The sequence below is a fragment of the Astyanax mexicanus genome, chromosome 17 (assembly GCF_023375975.1).
Source record: "Astyanax mexicanus isolate ESR-SI-001 chromosome 17, AstMex3_surface, whole genome shotgun sequence".
Taxonomy (NCBI): domain Eukaryota; kingdom Metazoa; phylum Chordata; class Actinopteri; order Characiformes; family Acestrorhamphidae; genus Astyanax; species Astyanax mexicanus.
The window spans coordinates 23,804,743-23,822,443 of record NC_064424.1 but is presented as its reverse complement, the minus strand read 5'-3'; the positions used below and the strand labels follow the sequence as shown (position 1 = coordinate 23,822,443).

Here is a 17,701-nt window from a genome sequence, read left to right as displayed (position 1 = left end):
AGAAAGTCTGTGGGGAAAAACGTGTTTAGTATTCAGGATTCATTCTTTTTTTTTTTGGTTATTGGTTCTGTTTTCGCCCGAAATTCGGTCAATCCTCAGTAATTAAATTAATTATATTAATATGTATAACATCAGTTTATTTTATTATTTTATGGGGATAAAGTGTAAAATATTATGTTTGGAATCTGTTTCAGTTTTCACCATGGTGTTTAACACTGTATGGAGTTCATTTCACCGAATCGGTTCATCCAGCCTATGGAAAAGAATCGGTTGGAACGATTCATTCAGGAGTTGCTCTCACTGTTGTGGAGCCCGCGGTCTTTGTGCTAGCAACGTTTTCGCGGCTTTATTAGTTTATTTTCAGTTCTTTTTCGCTAGTCAGTCACGATTTATATCCACGTTTCTATTTAATCATGGCGGACCCGAGGATACGGCAGATAAAAATCAAAACCGGGGTTGTTAAACGGTAAGTGGATGAATGAGCAACGCTATTTGAAATGCCAGTGTGGGTTAGCATTCGTGCTAGCTAATTTCCCGGCGCAAGGCCGCGGCGTAACACCGGCCTGTGAGGGAACACTCGTACCGAGTGGAGACGCCCTGTGGCGGAAGCGCTCAAAATCTTGGCCGGTGCTCTGTCTTCAAAATTAGCTTAGCATAGCACAACACAGCAGAGCAAAGCACAGCAGAGCTGGTGTGCTAGGCGTATTTAATTAGCCCCGCTGTTGTCCTGCTCAAATTTCAAACAACTTAGAGTGCATTAGGAATAATAAAAATTAAATATAGTCTATTAAAACGTAAACTACTACTTATCTAAGCAATAGAGTAAGCTAAGCTAACGTTCCGTAGTGATGTGTTATGAAGCTGTTTAGCGCTCACGAGGCTGTCATTAGCCTGCAGTTCTTTTATTTATTTATTTATTTTTTAAGCAGTTTTGGGTTGCCTTTATGACTATGACAGTATATTAATGTGAAACTGAGACAGTTATGAATTAGTAAGTCAGTTATCACAGTAAATATTAATGAGAGATACTGCACGCTAGATTTGATTAATGACACGAATTTTATCGTCATATCTCTTTCGTCTAAAATAACTCGTAGAATATCTGATGTAGGTTAATTCATCAACCTACACTGAATGAACTAAGCAACTATAGGGACTGCTTTTCATACATTTATTTCCTAAATCAATTTTATTCAAAGGGGGTTTGTTTGCTTTTGTTTGAATATCTGTCTCTATATTGTGATAATTTTATTGTGATAATTTTTAATGGCATCATAATTCCAGGGAACACAGTTTCACTTCTTCACTGCTTTAGGCTGGATTATTAGGATCATATTTTGATGCTTCTTTCACAGATTAACCTTGATTGTCATCATAGGCCCCACTGTTGTTACACTCAGGGTTGCTGAGTCACCTTCAGGCATATGATGCCATTCTATTGATTTTACATGTTGGTCTAGTATATGTTAGCACCACTAATTATAACTGATGATGGGGCAAATGTGGTCAAGCACAGTCATCCATGGTATAAAATAAATATAGCATTTTTGATCACGATGATGATGATGCTGATGATGCTGTTAATGACACTGAAGTAAGGAAATGTCTGGTCTTGAGTGAGTGAATGTAGATCACGTTAGCTCAATGTGCTCTTCTCAGCAGTGCATTAATAATTGGGTGTGTTTGGAGCCTTTTCATTATTTTATTTTTTTGTAATGGAATTTGCATGAACAGCTTGGTGAAAAAATAAATGCTCGCTTTTGACCGTCGAGCGTGGATTCATTTGGGGAGGAGAAAAGAGGCTAGGCGGCTTGCTTTTGCCGTTTTTGCAGCTATAGCTGGCACAGCTTCACCAAGACATGTGTGGGTTTAAGAGAGAAACGTGTAGCGCATGCGTAAAAGCAAAAAGACGCATGAATTTAGATTTTACCGTTCACATTCTTGTTGCATGTCCATGAATCAGATACAAACCAGATTTAGGACCACATATGAAGTTACTCAAATCTGGTCCATCTATTCCTTAATTTTAGGCCTGCAGCATATTCCAAAAAAGTTGTTACCAATTTGGAATGTTGCTTTTCCTTCTTGCAATGCTTAAAAGATATTTAGGCACCAAAAGCAGTGGAGTATTTTAGCTGTTATTTCTTTCACATACCTGGTTTCTACAGTATGTACTGTGTCCTAGAAATTATAACCACCTCCTGACAGCTCAAAGTACCCTGTCATTGTCCTACTTCCTGTTTGAGTACAAAACCAACTGACCAAAGGGCACAACTAGGGTTGGGTGGTAAAATTGTGATGCTGTGTTCCTCGGTGCCTGACGTGCCAAGTGGTTGCTCAGGAAAGCTCGTGTTTTATCATATGGAGAGTAGAAATGTTCTGCAGTGAATTGCCCAGCAGTATTCGCCAATGCCATCTCGTCAAATAAAGCAGTCATTTGCACTGATGTTGAAACAAGCGTGGAATGTTTGTAGACCTGTTCTCAGGGCTCACAAAATAGACAGAGGTTTGGATATTTTTTCTGCTGTTTGAAACAAATAGTATATTCTTGTTATTAATAAAATATTTTTCATTGTATTGTAATCACAAAAATATACTGATAGAATTTAAGGGCAATGCAAACTCAATGCAGTCTGTATTGAATGTTCAATATTCCCCGAAGAGTGTGTTTGTGTGATGCAAAACATATTAGTCGAATGCAAATTGAACATTTTCCAAGTTAGAATGGCAGACAAGGTTTCATACTCAAAAATAAATAATTTTCGCTGTTTTGCAACTTTATAAGTGCTGTGTCAAATATATTATTTGCTGGAATAGGCTGGCGTAGGACAGTTATTTATGCCAAAAGTGGCTACCTTATTTCTACAGCTGCTCACTGTAGTGTACCAGTGCCACCAAACGTCAGGAAATGGGCTGAACATGATCCAGAAGCATGGCTCTGTAAAGTGTGTTTCCTGCTCCCTGTTCTCACTGAGCAGTCGCTATTGATCAGATCAGGACTGAACCAGCTGCTGTATGTTCTCAGCTCTAGCTGCTATAGATTTCCCCCAGCCTGAGCCTTCGAAAACACACACACACACACACACACACACACACACACACACACACACTCATGTTCACGTGAGCAGCACCTCGTCAGCTGCAGGTCACATTATTGATTTTGTCCACCTTTGGCTGCCGTAGTGCTGAATTGCATTTCTTAATTTGTCAGGACCGTGAGATGTGGTCAGGCTGATGGGCTCTCTCTTGAATTGTGCACGTTTTTCCTCTTTCTCTCTTTCTTTCTCTCTCTCTCTCTCTCTCTCTCTCTCTCTCTATTTCATTTGGAGAGAAAGCGCAGTGTGGTTGTTAGTAACTAAAGTAATCACCTAATATTTTTGTTTTCACATGAAATTGTATCATAAATCGAAAACCCTGATTTATATAGACTGTCCCAACCATTACATCACCAGTGGCAATTGGAGGGGCCCAAGCACTGAGCGCCATCATGAGGCCTGCTCATAAAATTTCTGTATATATTGACACAAATATTGATATTTTGTTTTTTTTATTTTGCTGTTTTTAAACCATCTTCAGCCATCAAGTTTGTAAGCTGTTTTTATATATTCATTATCAATTTCTTTATAAATTTCATGGTAAATGGTTGTTTCACTCCTCTTTGAAGGCTAAGAAAGTTTTTGCTTTACCTGTTAAGTATCCATTTTTAAGACATAATATATAATTATTAAATGTATATATCGTTTTACATTATGTGAAAAACAGATCATTACATGTAGCTTAATAAGCAGTTCCACAGCAATGCTACACGTGTTTTTCTTTTTATTCAGTGCATAAATAGAAATTGTCCAAAATGCCTAAAGATATACAGTTTTTTTAAAATCTTATCAAATAATAGACTAAGGGTGCACAATACCCCTATCAATAATATCTAAAAATGTACACTATTAAAATAATTGTGATATTTTTTAAATATTAGTTTTTGGTAGATTTTTATTTTTACATTACTTTTTAATTTTTGTTACATTACTTGGTAAGTTGCTGTTTCTTAAATAGACAAGTGCGCTTTTTTTTTGTTTCTTCCTATTGTATGAAAATGTTATATTTATACTAAATGAAACTTAATTTATTCTATTGCAGTAATATATACTTGGAATTAACAAAAAACAGTTTTGTCATATTTTAGCTCCACCCTTACTAAACACTCTGAGACATAGATAGATTTGCTTTTTTATATATATATATATATACATTCAATGTTGATTTGACCACACATTTTCTAATTCCTTCACGTGCAGAGTGAGAAGTCTGCTGCCGTTTCTTCTTTTTACTACAGCATGTGTTGCCAAAATGGCTTAACAGCTCTGAATCGCTTTAGTCAAACCATCGTTTTATCGTTTATTACAGTGTGTGCAAAATGGTATGAGCCTGGTGATATTCACTGTTATAAATATACAGTCTGCTGTAGTGGCAGATTTTCAAATGAGCTGAGTTTTGATTGTGAGAAAAAGTCGGAGTTACTACCTGAGAACGTTTAGGAATCCCTGACTTGCACACACTTTAATTTAAGCATTTAGATTCTCAGTTAATGAAGCGTTTTACATCGGCAGTCTTTTAAATAGATCTAGATCTGTAGAGCTCAGTCTAAGGCTGCATGGCTAATTAGCCTTTAGTACATTTGTGTACTTAAGCCTTTTTCTTGTCTCATCTTTTAAGAGTGTGAAAGCTCTTTAGATATACATGTAATATCAGTTACTTTGACATTTTCTTAACGTCTCTAGCAACATTTTTACTTTTTACATTTGACTTTTTTTGCCCCCCAAAAAATTCAGAGAGACTGGAGACCACTAGCCGTGTGTCTGTTCGTCCATCTGGCCTTTTAACAGATCTTGCTTTAGAACTGATAGCTTCAGATCCTATGGAATGTAATGGCTAATGTGATAAATGAGGTCATCCCCCTAGCCAAGCTGACTTGGTTGGTGTCACACATGCTGTCTCATTAGCAGAAACTTGGTAATATTGCTGTGTGAAATAAGGTCACACAGGAGAATATAACTTTCTTTAATTAAGCGTTTTGTTGTAATGACGTGGTCTACAGAATTTGACTCAGATTGGTTGACACAGCCAGCACTATAATTTCTTATATTAAAGCAAACCTGTACAGCATTTTGATACAGAAACATGCTCCTTAATTATACATACCTTCCTAAACTACCCATCTACATACTGACTCAACTGCACAGTACTATACATGGTTTAGGTCTGTGTAAATTAGAAGGACATACTGCTTACCTGGGCTGTAAGTGTGCTTATTTAGGCAGTTAAATAATATATTAGAATGAATGCATTTAATATTCATACAAAAAAGTAGCTGAGATTGTACATCACTGTGTTTATTGATATATCTTTAAATTTGATAAAGCACTTCTCATAGGAATCTAGTATTATTTATAGTTAGCATACAGCATTGTAAAATCAGTGGTTTGAAGATCTTAGGTTTAAATCAGGTGAGCTGGTAATGGATTTGAGCTCATTCATTAAGGTGACTTGTTTGTTGCATCCAAGATAAACCTGAACTCAAGCTTTATTCTTTAGACTAGCTCACATTATCTTAAATACATCATTTTTGGACCAATAGAAATGATCAGAATAACTCTGGTTGCCAGTGAGGATTTTTATTCCTTTTTTGTTAACAGTTTTGGACCTACAAGTTTTTTTACACAACATCTACCTATATATATCTATGTCTGTCTTTGTTTTTCCCACAAAGTTCTGATTTTGGCGACACATCTTTTTGATTTGTTAGTCAGTGCAAAATTTGGGTTAACTTGTTTTTTTGCTGCTGCTGCAGCTATTGTTCATTGTGTGATGTGCAGAGGCCTGACCCCAGCCTGCAAATGGTCAGTCTTTTAGCTTAGGACAAAATTAAGCCCCCACTGCCCTCCATTCACTGGCCTTTGCTTCTCTTTCTCTTTCTTTCTCTCTTTCTTCCCTCCTTTCCCCCCCTTTTCACCGTTTCACCTCTCGATGCTCAAATAAGCCTCATGTATTTTTATTTATTTATTTATTTATTTATTTGTGTGGGCATGTGTGTGTGTTGCAATCCAGCCGTCCGTTTCAGGCCTAGCTCAGCGGATGCCCTTAATAAAATGACAACAGCAATTTGCTTTTGTCACCGGGTGCTGCCGGGGGCTCGGCGCCTCAAAAATACAGTATTAGAGGAGAGCGAATGTGTGTGTCGCCTCTAATTCTTTTCTCTATTTTCCAGAGAGATGCTTTTTCCATTACGCTGAGGGAAACCATGCTGGCAGCCCCATTTAAAAGCCCCCGGCCCGGGCCCGGGCCCCACCCCTGTTATTTCACCCAGGCAGAAATAAGAAATTAACATCAGCGTGGCGCGGTTTCATTAGCCTGTCCTTCAGCTTTACTGGAATTATTCAACACCTTTCGCCTTCACCAACCCCCCCATCCGTCCATCTATCTCTCCTCACACTCTGAAACCACCCCCCTCCCTCCCTCCCTTCATCTTTCTTTCTATTTCCAAAAAGTGTGTGTGTATGTGTGTTTTCATATTTAAGAGACCACTTTACCTGAGCATATGCTGAGTATTTAAGCCGTGTGTGCATGGCTAAGAGGGCTGTTAAATAAAGCGTAATTGATGTAAAATATGAGTGAGAGTTGCGGCCGGATCTGCAATACCATGCGCTGTCTGGAGTGTGTCTGATTAATGAGGAAGAGCTTTCACAAGCACACACACACATACTGATGTGCACGCACACGCACACACACACGAGTGATTTTATGAAAAATGAATTCTGCGACGCCATGTCATCCGGACAAGCGGCGGCGGGCAGACGGAAAAAGACTATTAGCCTGAATCATTATCAATAGTGATATTTTCAAACTCCATTACGACCATCAGCGCCCGAATTTATTCAATGCATTTAGTTCATTTGGGCGTAATTGATAAATAATCAAAATTTATCAATGTTCCCGCGGCCCGTTTTCAGTAACAATCAAGTAAAAGTGGCCCATTTGCCACCTGACTTAGTCCAAATTAGGGGCTAAATTGATGATCAATTAATCCTACAAGGGGCAGTACAGTGTGTGTGTGTGTAAGTGTGTGTGTCTGTGTGTCAGATAAATGGAGTTAAGAGACAGATTAGCGTAGCGATCAGGAAGGAACTGAAGCGCTGCTGCTCTGTGTGTGTGTGTGAGTGTGAGTGTTCCGTACGCTGGTGCTGCTAACAAGCATGTAGCTGTGATTGACGTGTACAACAGACACAGATAAACGACAGGGATGGAGGGATGCAGGGAGATGTGTAGACTTTGAGTGCTCACTGATGGCCTCTGTAGGCTGTATGGCCTGGATAGGGATGAGTACTTCTGAAGTTTGGTTATCAGAACTTTGATCAAATCAAATTACAGCCAGTTGAGAGATTTGCTTGACAACAGCCCCTACATATTTAGTATTAGCAATAATCCAGAGGTTTCCAATAATATATTGTGAAGTATTGAGATATTATATTTTACAGTATTGTATTGATTCTCACAGCATGTAAAAATTTCTGGTGGACAGTGGTTGATTTTGTGTTGTGTATAAACTGTCCACTAGATGGTAGTGCTGTTCTGTTTTCATATCCCATTGTTCTAATTGCTTAGAAAATCTAATTTTTCCTTTACTCAGGTTTTATTAATAATAGTGGCTAATGGTGAATAATAATATTATTTCTTCATAAATGTTTCCTCAATATATTAACATGCAACTCCTGTTGCTTTTGATACAAGTCTGATTGACCAGTTATAGCTAATACACAGCCATAACTGTCAAAACTGTCTAAATAAAATAACATAAAATAAAAGTAAAAAAATAAATAAATAATAATAATACAGTTAAAAAAACAGTGGGATCTGAATTACATGTAAACTATTCATTAAAAGCACTATTGTGTTTTCAGAGCAACAGTATTGCAAATGTTTCTAATTAGCTAATTTTGCATAATACACTTTTTATACTGTCATCATTTGACTTAAATTACGCCCCCATAATTTGGTCTCTCAGAACTCCTCCTGATCTTCGTTCATTTTAGCCGATTGACTGCATCTAGGCTTAGTGATAAATCATGTGACGAACAAATGTGAAGCTGCTTTTTGTTTTTACACTATGGTTAACTAAATATACAGTACCAATCAAAAGTTTGGGCACATTTCTCATCGTAATATTGAAGACTATTCTAAAGCTATACAGTAACAATTGTAATTATTTTGCAAACAAAATGTGTTTAACAAACCAGATTTTTTTTAATACTTTAGAATCTTCTGAGTTGCCTCATTTAGCTCAGTTGGATTTAGGTCAGAGGACTGTGGAGGCCAAACACTTTTTTTTTTCTTTGCTACATAGTTCTACATGTGTCACTTACTTTTTTATGACTAATATTAATCTACAATGTATATGTGTGTTTGGTAAATGTACTGAAAGAATGTGCCATGCATTCAAAACAGTGTGAGAAGAAATAGCAGTATTGATTGTCTGAGCTTATCATTCTAATCATCTTTATTTTGCAGGCTGGCTAAAGAGGAGGTGTTGTACATGAAGGAGGCGAAGCAGCAGGAGGAGAAGATTGAGAAGCTGAAAGCAGAGGCAGGAGACGAGTATCTAATCAAGAAACAGGTCTGTGTTTAGATCTGATTGCACGCTCAGCATAACAAAATGCACCTTTAAAACGCATGTATGTATTTATGTGCATGCTGTACATATGCACATATATTAATCACTGCACTGTAAATAGTTATGGGTTTACTGCTATTCTAAAATGCTTCTAGCTAAAATTGTGCAATATGATTATATTTAATCATAGCCATGATGAATCATGACATTATTTATGACCTTTTTAAGCAATTTTTTAAACCTGTTCCACAGCAGAATAGGACAGCCTACTGAACCCAACTGTTTCGAACAGTTTATATTTTCATAATGAAGTAATAATAAAATGGTTTAAAAATGCGTGCCGATGGAAATGCTCAGTATGATGTGTGACACAGGTAAAGCAATATCTTACAATTAATCAGTGGCCAGGTTGATAATTTTCTGTGATTTAACATGATTAATCAATGTAAAATCACTTTCAAACACTGAAAGTAATAAATATTTAAATGGAAATTAAAAGAATCAATGTAGGATCCGCACAAAGGGATTTGTGTTAAAATAATTTCATTTAATCTTTTTAACTTTTTGAAATTTTAGGGTCTGTTTACTGGACAGAGATTAAGCCTAATACTATGCTATATTTTCCTTTGAATGCAAAATGTCCATTCAAAATGCTGTGTAGTCCAAGACTAAGTTTAATCTCTTTTTGGGAAACTGTGCCTTAATCTTATTCTCTCTGTAGGTAATGGAGTTAGCTTTACTCCTAGCTTACATTCAGCCAGTTACTGACATACACTAGTTGATTTTGAGAGGAAGAAAAAAAAACAAATAAATGTGTTGTGCATTGCAAACTGAAAGTTGGGATTAAAAAAAAGAAATATATTTGCATAAAAATATATAATTCATAGTAACTACAATAATATTAATAATGTATTGTTTGTACATATTCATTATACATTAATAATAATAATAATAATAATTTATTATTATTATTATTATTATTATTATTGTTATTGTTATTCCCTCTCTCTCGCTCTCATATCGTATCTCTCTTGCTCACTCTGTGTCTAATCCCACATCTGGTGTGGATGTGGAGAGAGCTTTGCTGTGATGTGTGTGTCTGATAATGTTACCTGAGACAGCCTTGCACTAGAGGGTGCCGATTGTATGCCTATATGTGTCCACGCCTTTTGTGTGTGTGTGTGTGTGTGTGTGTGTGTGTGCGTGCGTGTGCGCGCTCGCTTTGACAGGTCGATAAGCCAATACAGCATTCACTCCACACTGAGAGCAGCTCTGGGGATGTAACCCTCACACATGTCTCCTTTTGTATTTGATGGGTTGCACACACACACACACACAGAGGCAGACAGACAAATGGAAAGATGGTAACCGATTCATGTCGATTTCGTCTGAATTAGGATCTGCAGGATCTCCTGCCGGGCTTGGTGGTTCTTCAAAATGTTTCTTCTAATTTTGATATTCATATAAATTAATCTGTGTGTGTGTTTGTGTGTTTTTGTGGGCGATGATGTGTGTAAGAACAGATGGAGGTGCTGCAGGAGTCCAGAATGATGATTCCTGACTGTCATCGACGTTTATCCATTGCTCATGCTGACCTGCAGCAACTGCTGGTGAGAACACATACACACGGACACACACTCCCCTCAATGAACTCAGACACTTTGAGAAGTCATTTTTAGAAGTGTATGTGTGTAGAACTCTGCACCAGATGGAACATGGTGTTCATGCTAGTTAGGTGTAAGCAAAAAATTACATCTGTCCACTTCTTGATTAAAATATTTTGAGCCATCAGAGCTGTAATTACGGGTACTGTGATCTGCTTCAACCTTAAAAAGTTAAAAGTAGAACAAAATCAAACTTGCATGCAAAAATACAGTTAGTGTGTCTGAGGCTAAAGTGCCTGTTTTACTGTGTTTATGGAAATAAACTCTAAAATCTTGAATCATCTTATCTCGATTTGGGCTGGGATCTGGAACTGGGGTCTCTCATCTAAAGGAATGTGGGAAATCCTCATGATCAAATTTTATTGCCATTAAGTCCTCCCCTAATTCACATGTTGGTGTATATTTGACTATACATTATAGTTATATAATGTAATATATAATTTATTAATAGATTTACATAGATAGTTAGTTAGTAAATAGATAGTTTCATTATTGTTAGATTTTGATGTTGTATTGAAATAGTTTCACTTATTCTAAAGAAATTAGAATTTGCATCACACACAGGAGAGTAGAGGTGTGCCAAAAAATCGATTCACATAAGAATCTTGATTCTCATTTACTACGATTCAGAATCGATTTAAAATGTCCCAAAATCGATTCTGAGGGGCGGGTTTTAGACTGATTTTGGGCTGGGTATTTTTGTTGGACCTGGCAACCCTGGGGATAGCGCTTGTCCTTTCAAACGGAGATCTTCCAGACACACACAGAGCGTAGGTGTTTGAGAATCACCGGTAAGATGGCAGAACAAGCACTATATTACCTTAGATTAACGTGTAGTTTCAATGTTTTATGGCAGAATGCTTCATAACAAGCATAAAAAAGATCGCTAGTAGTTAGTTTCAGTAACTGTTAGCTAGCTAATTAGCTAACTTTCCAGTTCCACCTTAAATAACGCTACAGGTGGCAGCGGGCTGCAGCATTTAAGGCGGAACGGAAAAATACAATAAGCTAATCAGAGCTAATTTCAGCTCCTCATCACAGAGGAATTAAGGAATGGACCATATGAATTAATTTCTCCACCTCCTGCCCCCTTTCTGAAGAAATACAACCACCTTAAATTAACTAGTTAATCAGCAGCTGCTCCTGAACTTTAGCGCTCCAGTGCTATCATCACATCAGCCCAGCAGCGTCACCTACACACCACCGCTAGTAGCCTGGTAATAAAGCAGTGTTATTTATTATTTATTTATTGTTCATTAACGTCATTGTGATATCCCAGTGATTCCTCTGTCACTGAGGACCCACATTCCTGCACATTTTATTGTTTTTGTAACACATTACTTGCTCCAGGACCAGTGTATATTATGGAGGGTTTTTTTTCAATAAGATTCATAAGCCAGAAGCAGAAATTTTTATAATTCAAATCGTTTTGAATCAAAAATCGATTTTGAATCGAATCGTGGCCCCCAAAATCGGAATCGAATCGAATCGTGAGATAGTAAACGATTCCCACCCCTACAGGAGAGATGGTATAAATAAAGGTACACTGATCAGGAATTCCAGCCTCTTGATAACTAAACCAGTCTCTGGCCTAATTTACCTTTACCTCTGGCCTTTCTCCTTGCTGCAATATTTTTAAACATCTGGCAAAGATACAGCAGCAGAATTTATATGCAGGATTAGTGTTTCAGCCTGGAACCTGAAACACACACACACACATATTTGAGAAGACCTCTGATTTTAAAAAAGAGAGGTCCGTCTGTCACTGAGACAGTGTCCATGTGCTGTCGCTCTCTCTTTCTCTGTGACTTCCTGTTTCCTGACAAGCAGAGGAAGCAGACCTAAGGAGACAAGGGAGCTACGCTAATTACAGAATGTGTGTGTGTGTGTGTTAAAGGGGACCACTCAGGTGTGTTTTAAAAAGCATATATGCAAATGCTAATATAGTACAGGCAGGGATGCACCAATATGTGAATTCTAGGCTGAAGCTAATATCTTGAATCTTCAGTAAACGCATCAGTAAACGCATATTTGCATTATAAAGAAATATCACAATTATTTGTACTGACATACACACACCTGGCATTTTATCAGGACACCTGTACACTTATATTTAAATAAGCCAGTCATGTCTACATCAATCAACAGAATAAGGGGAAAACTCAATGTGATTTTTGGTGTCAGAAGGGCTGATGTAAGTGTTTATAAATCTGCTTATTTTCTGGGATTTTTAGCTCAACACTCTTTAGAGTTTACTCAGAGTTGAGATATGTAGTGGCAGGTCTGCATATGTTAACTCTAACCAGACGCCGCTGGTTACGATCATTACCCACTAAGGGTGGGTTTAAAGATCCTTTATTCGTTTAAAATCAATGTTTAATTAAATGATCCCATATCGATTCATATAAACCTGAGATCAGTCTTGAAAATGTGCCTGTTTTTCCAATGTAAACGTCATCTATTTGCAGAACCTGAGAGCCAGCTTCAGCTGTAGACCAGCAAATTGAGACCAGCATTTCCAAAAACATGCCATGCTCTTATAGGAAAGCTAACACTTATTGATGTGTTTTCTTTTTCACTCAGTTATTAAAGCCTGCTAGATTATTTAAACAAAATGTCAGGAAATTTGATATCTCACTCGCATTAAGCAAGCAAGTTACCATGAACATTTCCTTTACATTCCACCTTAAAGTTTTTTTGTTCCTCTCACTCAATGTCAGTAGAAACTGCTAAACTAGTTAAACAAGATGTCTTATTTTTAGTATATATCTCCCTCCTATTTAGTGAAAAAGTAAGCTTTAGGAAGTGGATGATTCTGAATCAATATTGAAATATCTGAAATATAAAGATCTCCTTTATATGCAGCTACACTTTATTTTACAGCTGCAGTTTATTCAAACTCTGTTAAACTCAGTTACTCAGGACATTACAATATTAAAATTTAAAAAGCATCAGAACAACCCTGAGATATTATACTACAGTAAAAAACTCTATTATATACTTTGCATAATACTTTATTTATTTGCAGATCAAACACAGATCATCCACAACATTAAAACCAGCTCTGTATATACATTACACTGGTATATGATTTCTGCTTTCCTTTGTAGCTTGTTTTAATATTGCCCTAACAGTATTAACCATATATTTTTTATAGATCATTTCATTAATTTAAATCATTATGCTTTTTTTTTCAAGTGCATAAAAATAGTGTCAAAGAGCTTGTTAAATAGCAGGATTCATTATGAATCATTACAGATACTTTACTGTAAAATGCCAAGTAGTAATGTAATGAGGAAAAAGAAATCCTGTATGCAACAAAAAGAAGCATCAAGATGCATCGTTAATCGTTTTAAAATCGCATGGCAGATCTCTGAATTGTAAGGTGCCTAGAGATTGCCCCCCTCTCCTGCCCAGTGTTCAACCTCATTCACAAGATAACACCTCACACCTTAGGGGCATTACATTATCAAGATGTTACATAATGCTGTCCCATGACTTTTGTCATGTCAGTGTATTGTGTGATTCCTGCATAATCTTGCATCCCTAATCAGATCACACAGTGTTTCTCGTAGGCTCTGAATTACTGTTACATGGTTTTAATGAGGTGAATTTTCCCTTAGTTAAAGCGCTATTTAATCATAACCTCTGCTGTTCAGAAATGACAGCGTGTTGTGATCAAAAATATGACACATCTGCTGATCTGCTGAAATATTTACAGATAGTGGCTTCCACTCAGCCCTGAACATCTCTTATACGCATAAGAGTGACAGGGAATCTGCACCACCCCCAACCCCCCCCCCCCTGCACTGCAGCGGTGAAGTGGCTGAGTTGAGAAAATGAGATGTATTAGCCTACAGTCGTCCCCTTTTAATCTGCTGAAATACTAAATGAAGGTAAGGAAGGATAATTAAGCAGCCCATGTTCGCTAAGCAGTTAAACACCAGACAGAAATGAACAGGTAAGCAAAACCAGCAGCAAACGATAGCATAAATACATGAACTCACTTAATATACACTTAATTCAGTCAAGCTTGCAAGTACATCCGTACCAACAAACGAGAATTAAGCTTTCACAGTATTTACATTAAATGGTGTAGTACACCCCATTAGTTGCTGTAAGAACTTAAAAACAAATAAGGTTCTCATTTTAACACAGCTCATATTATCATTATTTCTATTCACTCACTTCAACCCACGTCATTAATTTTTTACGGCCCAATCAAAGCAAAGATAACATTTCCGAAATGTGAAATAAACTAAGTGAGGATTGGAAGTATTCATTTTATAACTATTCTTTAATAAATTATTTAACAGCTATTTAAGAGTGTTTTCCCTCAGAGCAGAGTTTTTGTTGGCGATCAACAAAAAACTGTCGGCAACTGAAAAACTGGGCCAAAATCGTGTAGTGTGACGCCGATTTAGCTGGCTTAAAACCCTGTCTGGACGGGATTAGTTTCTCAGGGGGTCCTGGGGTAATTTTCTCTTTTATGGGGGGGTCCTCTGTGAATTTAGTCCCGTCCAAAATGACCATGTCTGTGTTTTTCTTAGAGGTCCGCTGAGAAAAATGCAGGCTGAATTACCTACTGTTTTTCGCTGAACTCTGTGGTCCTCTGGTAATTTTATTCCTGCCCTGACACACATCTCGGAGTTTTGCCACCTCGCGTTTATTATAAATACCTATTTGTCTACTGCCACGCACCATGATTACACTTTGGTTGCGTGTTTCCACAGAGATCCACGTAATTACAACAGCAAGTGGAAATGGAGGAGCTACTGAACACGATGTCATGTGCCGGAGAAAGCCAAAAAACTCACTAGTCCTCTTGTTTTTGTTTTTCTAATCGCGTCCAGATAGGATTAAGACTTACTTTACTATCTCCGAGTTTTTATCATCAGTACTTATGTTGAGAACAGCTGTACTGAGCTGTCTGATGCTATCTGATATGTATCTGTACTAGAGGCTAGTTTATCAAGTGAGCTTCAGAATCCAACGCTACAAAAAGTGTTCTTATTTCACACTATCATTCTCATTTTAACATTCATACAAGTGGAGTTCAAGTCAGACAGACTTAAATTGCGCAGCTTATACAAATTCCTGTAATACCGTATACTGTGTTAATTTACTGACACTATAAAAAACGGATACCGCCCAACCCTAGTTAGTACATAACACAAATGCTAATGTTACTGCTAACCTGTTTAGTCCTAACGCACAGTAGTTAAGCATAACTATCCCAACATGCATCACTGCACTTTTATCATTACCACTACCCCACCCCCTAGTTACAGCTCCTCCCATTCTGTTTTGTTCTGCATTGTAGCATAATTTAGCATTACTGACTTAGTACACATTTGAACTGCACTCTTAGAAGAATTTTTTAAGATACTTTGTGAATCTTCTTTTTGTTGTTCTCTGTACACAAGGACTTTGGATCTTCTGATGTCTGTATCAGTGATATCAGTCAGTAACTGATTCCCAGACGTCTGAGATCTGTGTCTGCTGGTGATGTCTGACTGGCAGTGTTTTGTGTTGCAGGAAACTGAGGAGGATCTTGCAGAAACAGAGGAATACAAGGAGGCCAGAAGCATTTTAGACTCTGTCAAGCTGGAAGGATGATGTAGAAATGCACTACCTACTCTCACACAAACACACACACTCTCACTCACACACACAGTCCCAAGTGTCCATTCCATTTGTCAGCACTTGTTAAGAAATGTCAATGCAAGCAGATGTCTGTTCCTCTGTCTCCCTTTTTGTATTTATTTTTAACTTGCGGATTGACGTGCCACCTGATCCTCAACGTTCTGAGTGTTCACATCTACACAGAACATCAAATAAACATTAAAACATTAAATAAAAAATAAACATTCTTACTACACTGCGTTGTCACCCTTTCTTTTCCTGATGTTGATGAGCCCAGCCTTAGTAGTATTGTTGCAGTCAGTTACAGTGTATTCTCCAAGATGTTTTATTGAAGTCACTGGAGATGCTGAGATGTCAAAAAAAAAAAACACAGTTTGGATTTGTAAGCATCTTGTGGATGTTGCGGTTTGACAAACTCTGACTGACTGCACATTTTGTTTTAGAGTGTTATTAGTCATGTTTTTAGTTGGAATTTTTTTGGATAGCAGTTTTTAAGATGTATGTTGCTACTTATGGATTTTGTCTACATGTCACAATGATGTGATAATTACTGTGTATTGTCAAATTTATTTAATTTTGTCTTCAATAATGTCCTCAGCAATGTTTTTTTTTTTGCTTTGAAAGAATTGATCATTTTAAAATGTACACTACCAAAACCAGAACAAAATAAAATAATAATACAGTTTGTGTAGTATATAATTGTCATTCTATCAATCAAAACATGTAATGCTATAAAACTTAATGACAATATTTTCCTTTATTCCACACACAAAAAGAAATACGTGTGTTGAGTGATTTTTGGATGAGATCTTTTGAAAGTGGTCTAAAGCTGGGTCTTTGACCTAACAACTCTCCCAGTTGGTATAGATTCCACAATCAAGTTGAATTAAGATCACACAGACACTCAAATGTCCTCTTTCAACAAGTTGAGTGTAAGGCAAAGGGTTTTCTGAGACCCAGAAACATAAGGTTTTGATATATTTTAGTCTTTTTTTTATCACAGCAAATGTTACCTACTGTTACTGTTATTTTTATGTAGATTTTATGAACGTACGAAACGGGCAACAAAGGAAACAAATCTAAGCACTACAAATCTTCCTCCACCTTTCACAATTTTTTGTTCTAGAAATGTTTTTTTTTACTGCTATATTTGAGGAACTATTTTTCAATATAAATCCTTCTGTCTCTTAGTTAACATTCTGCTTTTAAAATAAAAATGGAGGCAAAGTGGTAGGTAGGAAGCCTGTTATCCACTACAGGAGACACCGCACAAAAGTTTGTTTTAAAATAGGTTTACATAATTTTTTAAAAGGTATGAATAATGTTTCAAAGAAACTACTGGATAATTAGTGAACGCTGTGATTGTCCCCCACAAAGCGCATAGGCCAGCTGCCAATGGCAAGCAGCATGACCCAATATTCAAACCAGCCATCCTTTGATCATAATAGTAGTCACTTACTTCTCTGGACCAATTGGTGATGTCCAGAAGAGGTGTCAGTTTCTCTGTGCTCAGAGGCTTCTGAAATGGACTGTGTATTGTGTTTAGAGAAATCAGTATTACAGATTTTTTTTGAAAGAAAATAATGCTATTTGCTCCAGACCAAAGACAAAAAGGACCATCCAGACTGTTATCAGCAAGAAGTCAAAAAGTCAGGTTCTGTCATTGTATAAGGTTGTGCCAGTGGGTACACTTCTCTAACAAAGTATTGTTGCAGAAAAGTACATT

At 37.0% G+C, this 17,701-nt stretch overlaps 1 protein-coding gene across 1 annotated transcript; it reads left to right on the top strand.

Annotated features, from left to right (window-relative positions):
* The first annotated feature begins 278 nt into the window (after positions 1-278).
* Positions 279-16,172, top strand: tbca (tubulin cofactor a). Its single transcript, XM_007241204.4, has 4 exons — positions 279-466; positions 8,563-8,668; positions 10,189-10,275; positions 15,868-16,172. Exons 1-4 carry the CDS (start codon positions 414-416, stop codon positions 15,946-15,948), a joined length of 327 nt encoding a protein of 108 aa, XP_007241266.2. The 5' UTR covers positions 279-413; the 3' UTR covers positions 15,949-16,172.
* Positions 16,173-17,701: the final 1,529 nt, after the last annotated feature.

Excerpts from the sequence above, each read along its gene's own strand:
- tbca (XM_007241204.4), top strand. The coding sequence starts at position 414 with ATGGCGGACCCGAGGATACGGCAGATAAAAATCAAAACCGGGGTTGTT. Across the intron at positions 467-8,562 it reads AAAACCGGGGTTGTTAAACG|GCTGGCTAAAGAGGAGGTGT; the intron begins GTAAGTGGATGA and ends TTTATTTTGCAG. Across the intron at positions 10,276-15,867 it reads CTGACCTGCAGCAACTGCTG|GAAACTGAGGAGGATCTTGC; the intron begins GTGAGAACACAT and ends TTTGTGTTGCAG.